Source organism: Onychostoma macrolepis, chromosome 23 (genome assembly GCF_012432095.1).
Source record: "Onychostoma macrolepis isolate SWU-2019 chromosome 23, ASM1243209v1, whole genome shotgun sequence".
Classification (NCBI taxonomy): Eukaryota; Metazoa; Chordata; class Actinopteri; order Cypriniformes; family Cyprinidae; genus Onychostoma; species Onychostoma macrolepis.
Genome location: NC_081177.1, coordinates 19,052,155 through 19,062,247, shown reverse-complemented (window position 1 = coordinate 19,062,247; position 10,093 = coordinate 19,052,155). Strand labels below are relative to the sequence as shown.

The window sequence follows — 10,093 nt, the reverse complement described above, 5'->3', positions numbered from 1 at the left end:
TCCAGAGCAGCTCAAAACATGAATGGAGCAAGGGAAAGTACAAATATGAACTAGTTCCTATCACTGTCAGAGGATTGGAATTTTTTTCTTTTTGTATAAAACATTTAAAATAAAGATTGAAATGTCCAGTCGAGGCTGTGTCGGATTAAATATTTACTTTTTTTTTTAGTAAGTGGAAGATACGGTCACAGTTTTCTTTTTAGTCCCGACTTCTATCAGCTATTTAGACTGTACAGTGTGTGGGACTTTTATTTTGGAAAACTAACAAGGAACAGTCGCAGCCGGTGATCTCACGTGTTCACTGGCTTTTGTTTTGAATAATATACTAATGATCAAATACAATAATTAACTTGATGCCGCAATACTGAAATGTCTTCAACACACATGCTTGCATACAACGTTAATCGGTAAACAAAAATAAGTGTTACTTCGTCTTTTAATGCGTTACCTAAATGTGTTGTGTAAGTTCTTAGCAAGTTAGCTAACAGACATCGGAACAAGCCAGGAGTCATGAAGTACAGCACGTAATTTTAAATGCTCCTTTCTCTCAGTCAAATCAGTTTATAAGACTAAAATGGCTATCAGATTACCTCTGGTTGGAGCTTTACGTTATATCGACTCCAGAACGAGTGTTATTGCACAGCGACTGTTCTGCTCTCGAAAGAGAGGACAAGGATCTTCTGACACTATAAGGGTGAGAACACACTTCTCTCTTAGATCCTTAAACTAATTACAGTCGATGCTGTACTTGCGCACAGGAATAAATAAATATTTTGCACGCATACTGTATATAGACTGGAGTGTATATGCTTGAGCTTGTACTTGTTCTAGAATAAATATCTTGAAGGCAGCCTTGTGAGCTTTCCACCCAGGCATCCTTATAAGCAGTGTATCATGTTCATTTTGTGTCATAGGTGCTGTATGATGGAGAATGCCCAATATGTGTTAAAGAAATTAGCTTTCTTCAGTTTCTTCAGAGAAACGGAGCAGATAAAGTAGATTTTGTGGACATCTCACTGCCAGAATATGACGGGAGAAAATATGAAGGAGTCAGTTATGAGATGGCAATGGAGGAAATGACAGTGATTGATGAGAAGAACAAGGTGAGTGATTTTTATTTTATTTATTTATTTAGTGGAAAGTCACAAGAGCATTTAAAAAGTCCACACAAAATGAAGATCTGTCATAATTTACTCACCCTCATTTAGAATAATTTTGGGAGCTTAAACTAGTTGTTTATGAGACTTGTTATAGCACTTGCGTATCATTGCACTTTTGTTGATTTTGATTGCTTCCATTGTGCTCATTTGTAAGTCGCTTTGGATAAAAGCGTCTGCTAAATGACTAAATGTAGTTACCAACATTCTGCAAAAATATATATATATATTTTTTTTTTCATGATTTCTCACTGGTTTTCCTCAGTCTAAAACATTCAGAATCACATTATCAAATATATAATTCATTATTCCTCAATGTGACTCTTTGTTCTTCTGAGGGCAGATTCATCGTGGAGTTCCAGCTTTCACGGTGATGTACAGTGCAGTGGGTTTGGGTTGGCTTGGCACGTTCATCTCTCTCCCACTGTTCAGGCCTATAATGGAGCGAGCCTATGGGGTGTTTGCAAGAAACAGACTGAAGTGGACCGGCAGAGAGGGCTGCACCACTGGACGCTGTGCTAAAAAATAGTTATAAGGGATAGAGAGCTTTAAAACAGACTTTCCAGGTCAATGGATGTATTAGTAGTAGCAGCTGTTATTGTTATTTGTTAAGATTATTGCATTTAATATTTAAGAGTCTGAATATAACTGTAATGTCAATATGTGCACCGAATAAATGATCTTTTATTAATATCTACAACTTCAAAAAAAAAAAAAAAAAACACACACACACGCACTGTGATATATGTATATACAATAATTTACTCATACTGCGAGGGAAATAACACCAGTGTTGACACTTTGAACAGCTCTGAAGGAATTTTTTCTAAATTTAGAAGCCTCCTGACTGGTCATCAACTGTTAAGATGCAGAGGGACAGATTGTCCTTTAATGAGAAATGGTCAGGGGTTTGGTCAGTAGTCCCTTTAAACCAACCAATAGGATTTAAACTTCAGAGTAGGGCGGGATTAAAAACCACAACAGAAACAAGTGTAAACACCACAGGAAGTAATCCAAGAGAAAACAAGCAATATAAGTTTTGGAAAGAAAGTTGGCATTTATTAATCACCTTGAAGTCAAGTTCAGGAGAAAAGAGAGAGCGACAGGTAAGACAGAACTAGTTTATTTGAAATCTACATGTGACCCTCAAGGTTAAGTGTGCTTTGTTGAATTGGACTTAACTTGACCTTCTGGTTTAGTGAAGAATAAAATATGATTTTTTTTTTAGGTTACAAGTTGTAATCATTACTTAAGCTGCAGACTGTAAACATTTACACTTTTTCCCCTACAGAATTACAACAGTAATGTGTGTATGTATCTCTGTTTTGTTTTATTCATTAAAACATTTATTGCTTCTTAACATTTTTTTGTATAAAAATATAGAACTCATTTTATTACTAGTGCATTTTTAATTTTTGGGTCTGAGAATATGGGTCTGAGAGTAGATACTGAAGTTCGTGTAGCATTTATATACTCAGTGTCATAAACAACTGAGAATTTAAATGCTACACAAAATTCAATATGAATTTTTACTATGTCTGGCAGTTTAAACAGAGGACTTGTTGATTCTCTGTGCATAAGCATGTGGATATGGGCATGTTGTGGAACTGTCTGTACACAATGTGACGCAAAGGCCGCTGCCAGTCCTCATAAATCACAACAAAGACGAAAGAGACAAATAGCTGCACTTCTCTGCTGTCTGCCATGTGACCCAACAGGCAACTATAAATATGCACCGGAGGTTCATGGAAGTACTAAACAGGGTATTTTTCTGACCTACAGTCGACACCTTGGTGTCCTATTTCATAGTTCTGAACATAGTCACCCTTATTCACAGAATGGCTTATAAAATCCACTCTGCAAAATCCCTAGAGGTTGTTGAATTAAAGGCTTAATTAAAATTGGCTAATTAAAACATAACGGCTTTTTATGAATCGAATTGGCTCACTTTTTTCTGTCATTATTTCTGTGTAATCTGCATGGCGATATGTCATTTATTAGAAGATTTGCTTATGAATTAGCCTACTATTGGTAAGTCCAAACTTCAAAGCAATTGAATATGGAGGATTTGCGGTTCCATATTAAGATTAATAGACCAAAAAGATCCGTACTTATCCATATAGCCCAAAAAGGCTTATCATTTATTACTCAGAGGTCATAAAGAGTGCAACAGTGCAAAACGTTTTCGGGTATTACCCCTTCCTCAGTGCCATGTGCTAACAGGCACACAACTGCGTTCATTAAACCGTGTACACATTACCATAATACACTTAATATCACGAGAATACAAAAAATAGCCCTATATCTCTCCCAAACACACATATCCCAATACATTCAAAATGCTCCATATATAGATATATCAAAAGAGTATACAAATACATACAAAAAAATAAATAAAAATAATAAATTCTGCATCAGTTTAACTGTCAAACTGTTTTTTTGTTGTTGTTTTTTTGTATGTTTTTGTACTCTTTTGATATATTTATATATGGAGCATTTTTTTGATACAAAAAAAAAAAAATTGTATTCTCGTGATATTAAGTGTTTTATGGTAATGGGCTACATGGTTTAATGAGCGCAGGTGTGTGCCTGTTAGCACGTGGCACTGAGGAAGGGGTAATACCCGAAAACGTTTTGCACTTTTTTGCGCTTTTTATGACCTCTGAATAATATATGATAAGAAATTTTGGACTATTTGGATGAGTGCAGATCTTTTTGGTCTATTAATCTTCATATTTTTTGCATCTACGCACTGTACATTATTGATCTACTGGACGTTGGAGCGTGTGTTCGGCGCTACGGCCTTCTCTATTTGTCGGTTCCATATTAATAAATATTGAACTTGTCAATAAATAAATCATGAAAAAGTCAGTAAATGGATAACATACGTTACATTTGTCCATAGGTCATGGATGTATTTTTCACTTATTTACACCTGATTTATTTATACATTGCGAAATGTAATTATTTAATTTAACTAGTTTATAAAACACAAGTATACAAATCCTCCATAACTGACCAGGTGGGGGCGTACAAACATAAATCAACACTATGGTTTACATTGTTAAACATAATGATCTTCATTATTTTTCCTATTTTTAGGAATAAATAAAAAGAACTGACTTTTCTCTTAATTATACACCATAAGGACAGATATTATGAATCTATCTAATGAATATGAAAGTATCTATTCCCCTTTGCTGAATTTGTGTTTGCTTCTTTGTATTTTAGACATTCATTCCATGATTCTGATTCTGCTGCCAATGCTCATTCAGTCTTCATTCAGATCATCTGCTTGGTCTCCGTTGTTGTTGGTACTTCACTGATGGCTTGGTACCTCGACAAAACCCGGGTCACTCACCTGGGTTCAAAGCGACTCCGGTTACTGTACAAGATGAAGTATCTGCTCACAAACATCAGAAATGTTTCTCACCTGGTCAGGAGGCCTCATAGGTCATGTCAGAGTATCATCTGCTCCTCTCCAAGGAGAATCCCTCTCAAATCTCATAGATCAAAGAAGCCTATCAGACTTTTTGGAGCAATTAGCAGTAATATGAAATATGAGAATGTATTGGGCCTTCAGATGTATCGATTATACTCAACCTCCAGCAGAGAGACGTTCAAAGCAGAAGCTCCCATTGGAGTTTACCAGCACAGCAGGACTACTTTTCGGCTGCACTTACTTGGACTGAGATTAGGAGAGTCTTTTAATCGTCTCTCCAGACACATAAACTTGTACTTTAATCAGAAACAGGTATCTGTGGTAGATTATGGGCAAGGTGGATTGATGTCTGCAGTGCAAGAACCGCTAACCAGAACATCAAGACGAGTTCAGAGAGAGAGACGCACTGGAGAGTCCAGAGACTTTATAGGGACACCTGCCATTGAGCAGGTCTGTGAAGCTTCCTCACATCAACCTTTGACCTCAGCCTATCCTGGACTACAGTTGTTCCACATCACTTCCTTGGCAAACCGATTTGGGGAGAGTTACAGCTATGTGGCCAATCACATTAACTCTGTATTCTCTAGAAATCCAGCAAAGCAAATTCATATGGAGGTATCACCAGATGATGGGCTCAAAAGGTCTAGAAGAAGAAAGCAAAGAGTTATTGGTAATAAAAGTGTGCAAACTCAGCTAAACATTAGTGTAGGTACAAGACCAGAGATTGATAACAATGTATCTAGTTCCTGGGATGAAGGATATCTCCACTTTGCCCGTCACATCAATCGATACTTTGGAGCAAAAGTAGCAGATACTGTTGAGAAATCAGCACATACTGAGACGAACACCCTGAAGACTTCAGTCTCCCCAGATGCTCTACATAAACCTAAAGATCCACTTCTTCAGCCTAAATCCCCAGGCTTGTTCCACATGAGCAGCCTCACCACACGCTTTGGGGAAAATTACACTTACATGGCCAACCACGTTAACAGGTACTTTAAAGGATCTGCAGCTTTAGAGAATGAGGAGGTGGATGGAGAATTAAACCTTTACAGAGGTTCACATAAGTACACTGTGATCCAGGAAAAACCAGTGTCCTTTTTTGAGTGCCTGTTGAAACCCTCAACTATACCTGGGTTTGTGGGCAGCTACCTGGGAATGGGCTCTTCCAGGCATAGTGACCAGACCACAACTGTAACAAGGACCCCAGAGGAAATTCTGGATAAAACAGTGAGTCTCGCTGACATTGGCATGACCAGACACCCCTTCTCATGCATGTTGGCAATTTCATTGTTTCATTGTGTGAATGACATATAGGAGTACTAATTTGCTTTTTTTCCCATTGGTCCATGTGCTAGGGATGCACAATATAGGTACCATATCAGTTACCTGAAGATTTTTAAATGGTTATTATGATTGTTAATACATTAATAACACCTTTACATTTTTTTTTTTTTTTTTGCAAATCCCCAAATTTATATAAATTTTTCATACTGTACATTATAATGTTGTGACTCCTAAATTCACTTTGTAGCATTTAAAATTATGGACTGAAGTTTTTATTTAAGTGTTTTATTTTTGCCTTGCTTAGACAAAATAGAATAGAATAGAATTTTATTTATCAGTTACTGGCAATGACATGAAAATTATTTTCAGCTCATTGTGTCAGCCAGAATTTTAATATCAATACATCCATTTGCATTTGCTTGTAGTACACCGTAAAAAATTCTTCAAAGTTGTAAATAAAACAAAAGATTATTCAAGTTCATTTTATTAGAAAAAAATATTTCCATCTTTCTCAAAATTTAATGTTACCTGCTGTTTCTTTATTTGTGGAATTTATTAGAGATTTCTGAATGAAAATAGTTTTAAAGTAAATGCTACAACATTATTATTTTTTTTTTTTTTGCAGTGAATCTATTTTGAAGCCAATGAAATTGATTAATTATAGCAGCAAATCTGTTTTCAAGGTTTTAAGGAGGAGGAATGCAGATGAGATGACTAGAGTTCTACTGAAGAGACTGGAAAAGGCTATGGTACCGTCATCTATCACTTCCTGTGTGGAGGAGCTGAACGCTCACCTCATTCAGCACCCAGCGTGCAAGTCTGTGGTGTGGCAGGTGAAACACTCAATCCCTTCACCAAATATAGACCTCTCTATGTTACTGTAGAAATTCAGAATTTTCAGTTCATTTTTTGATTAAATCTAGGAAAAAGCTGCACTGCAGCTGCTTAGACGCCGCCGTACCTTTTGGATGAATGAAAAACTTCAAGAAGCCATCAGGGAAACTCTCGCTCTGATTGGTTATGTGGATCCGGCCAGAGGTTGCGGGGTCAGGGTGCTTTCCATTGATGGAGGCGGAACCAAGTAGGAAACACCACAGTTTATGCTTGTAAAACTGGACAAATATGATCCAATACATCTTCCAAAAAAGCTTTTTAAGGATGTGGGAACAATTTACAGAATAAAGTCAAATATTTTTGTCCCTCATATAAACAAACGTGTTCATGCCAAGATGGCTTTTTACTTAAAGTTGTTTTGTGTATTACAGAGGGTTAGTTCCACTACAAGTGCTCAAACAGCTGGAGGCTCAAACAGGAAAACGAGTGTATCAACTCTTTGACTATATATGTGGAGTCAGCACTGGTAATTATGGATGACAAAACTTGTAAAATTCTAAACATATATACATGAACATTTTGTAAAATTTCACAATATTACTGTTTTTACTGTATATATGAATAAATGCAGCCTTGGTGAGCATAAGTGACTACATAATTTACTGCATTGGGGGCTCAATCACCTTGTCTGGGTTCATTTTGCAATAATGACCAGCTTACTCTATATTTGGTACATAACATACCTATATATTATATAATGTACTTTTTGTCTCCGTGCACAGGAGCAGTTCTGGCTTTCATGTTGGGTCTAGCTCGTATCTCTTTAGATGAATGTGAAGAGCTGTATCATCGTTTCGGGTCAGACGTTTTTCGACAAAACCCCCTGGTTGGTACTGTGAAGATGGGCTGGACGCACTCCTACTATAACACAGAAACATGGGAGATGATCTTAAGGTTGGATTTACACAGTAAAAAACTATACTGTATTAATGCCAGTGTTGCTTTCTTAACTATTCCTGCATGTTCATCATAGGGAGAAGATGGGGGAGGAGATTTTAATTAAAACAGCCAGAGATCAGCTGAGCCCAAAGGTCAATCAAAAATAGCATCTGGCTTTTTTTTTAAATCCAGATTTTCGTGATCTCCTGACTGCCGTTCTCTTCTCACACAGGTGTCTGCCGTAAGTGCCGTAGTGAACTGGGGAAAAAGTCCGAAAGCATTTATCTTCCGCAACTATAACCATGCTCCAGGACAACTGAGCCGCTATGCCGGAGGATCAGGATACCGGCTGTGGCAGGCCGTCCGGGCCTCATCTGCTGCTCCAGGATATTTCCAGGAGTTCCCTCTTCATGGCGACATACACCAGGTCAGAACAGTCCATTTTAGACAGCTAGTAAAATATACTTGTATCCAGACCTTCTTTCCTTTCTTTTTTCTCCAGGATGGTGGTCTTATCCTCAATAACCCTTGTGCTCTGGCTGTCCATGAAAGCCGACTGCTGTGGCCCAGCCAGCCCTTCCAGTGTGTGCTGTCACTGGGAACTGGTCGCTATGATAGCGCTAGAAGAGGGCCTGCAACCTCCACAAGTCTGAGAGCCAAAATCAGCAATCTGATCTGCAGCGCCACCGATACCGAGGGTTGGTCTGATATCACTACGAGAAGCATTTTACATTTACTAATATTACAAATAATCATTTCACAGTTATTGTTTTCAATACACAATTTACAGTTTAATCATTTAAAAAAGCTGTCTTTCATGAGCACAATTTACAATTAATAATATAGACAATTATACAATTATTAATATATTATTAATAATTAATACAGAGAATACTTTTACAATAAGCAATTGTGTACAATACACACATTATAATTATTGAATAATTTAAAAAAATATTTTGTGGCTCTTATGGTGAAATAATTACTTTGGATAAAAGCATATGTTATTTGAATAAATTTATATTTAAATTCAGAATATAATTATACAAATAAAGCTAAACATTTTATTAGAAAAAAATAAAAATGTGTTTTGATGTTACATTTAGCCGATCAAAATTGTGCTGTTTGGCACGCACTTGCAAAGAATACTTTTGAAATGATTACTTGTGCACAATACACAATTTACAATTATTTAATCATTTTTTTTAAATTCTCTTTTGTGGCTCTTAAAATAATTACTTCAGATTAAAACAAAACTTTTATTTGGATAAATGTATGTTTAAATCCTGAATGTAATTGTTAAAATAAAAAAAAGCTCAAATTTATTTTTAGGAAGAAATATATATATATATATATATATATATATATATATCTATGTGCATTTAGTCAACTGTGCCATTTTGCAAACACTTGCATATACAACAACAAAAAACATTTGGATATATTGAGGTTCATACAAACATATTGTTCATACTGCCATTTTCAGGTGTTCACACTCTATTGGATGACCTCTTATCACCGAATGTGTATTTCCGCTTTAACCCGATGCTGAGCTCAAACGTGACGCTAGATGAAAGCAGGCCTGAAGTGCTTCATCAGCTGCAGAAAGACACACAGCTGTACCTGGACCGGAACCGACCCAAACTGGAACGCCTGTGTGGAGTGCTGATGACAGAACGCTCAGCAATCTGGAAAACACGGGACTGGATCGGTGGGAAAGCGTGGGAGCTGCAGCAGCGCTGGGCTTGAGTAGACTCAAGAATTCAGTTGAATGTATGCAATTATCTGGATGAGAACTATAATACAAGAACATTAAATTATGTTACCGCTATGTCCTTACTGGTTGCACAAGATTGTGAAGGGCTATGTTTTGACAAGTTATAAATCATGTTAGAGAAGTTACAAATCAAATACACAGCCATTTTAGACTGAATGTATTGAGCACTTGTGCCAATGTAAATTCTGTATGAATGTCGATGTTTATAGACTGATGTATTTATTTCTTTATTTCTGTTTTAATTTTTCAGATTTATGAAATAAAACTAAGAGCACTACTTCTGTATAATCACTAGTTTATGTTTTTTCTTTAAATATAATAATTTTTTTAAAAATAAGATTAAAGCACATAACAGATGATGTAAAGTATAATTAAAAATTCAGGTATTTTTAATACTTTAACCGTGAAGTTCAGACTATAGAAATAATGGGAAAACAGTGGAAATGCAGTGGTTTGACATTTGAAATGTCATGGGACTGATTTTTAAAACAAAACAAAAACCTGGATATTCTCTACTAGTCCCATTATAAAGATGATAGAAAATCATTACCATACACAGAGACAGATTTTGGCAGTGTGATCATTTACGGTATATTGGAGTCTCTAATCATGGTGATTTTAGTGATGTTTTCCATGCTTAAATGAACCAAACATAGT

General features: G+C 36.2%; 2 protein-coding genes across 3 annotated transcripts; both read left to right on the top strand.

The window, feature by feature from the left end:
* The first annotated feature begins 264 nt into the window (after positions 1 to 264).
* On the top strand, positions 265 to 1,691 carry LOC131532672 (uncharacterized). The gene is made up of 3 exons (XM_058764517.1): positions 265 to 694; positions 915 to 1,103; positions 1,501 to 1,691. The coding sequence occupies exons 1-3, from the start codon at positions 575 to 577 to the stop codon at positions 1,684 to 1,686; spliced, it is 495 nt and encodes a 164-aa protein (XP_058620500.1). The 5' UTR covers positions 265 to 574; the 3' UTR covers positions 1,687 to 1,691.
* Positions 1,692 to 2,124: 433 nt separating this feature from the next.
* Positions 2,125 to 9,713, top strand: LOC131532671 (calcium-independent phospholipase A2-gamma-like). Of its 2 annotated transcripts, XM_058764516.1 has the most exons (10): positions 2,125 to 2,263; positions 4,389 to 5,829; positions 6,570 to 6,719; positions 6,810 to 6,967; positions 7,152 to 7,246; positions 7,503 to 7,674; positions 7,754 to 7,811; positions 7,892 to 8,086; positions 8,162 to 8,357; positions 9,146 to 9,713. In XM_058764516.1, the coding sequence occupies exons 2-10, from the start codon at positions 4,483 to 4,485 to the stop codon at positions 9,406 to 9,408; spliced, it is 2,634 nt and encodes an 877-aa protein (XP_058620499.1). In that variant the 5' UTR covers positions 2,125 to 2,263; positions 4,389 to 4,482; the 3' UTR covers positions 9,409 to 9,713. The 2 variants fall into 2 exon arrangements, with proteins under 2 accessions (XP_058620499.1, XP_058620497.1); XM_058764514.1 differs by having other exon boundaries at positions 7,892 to 8,357.
* The last annotated feature ends 380 nt before the right edge of the window (positions 9,714 to 10,093 follow it).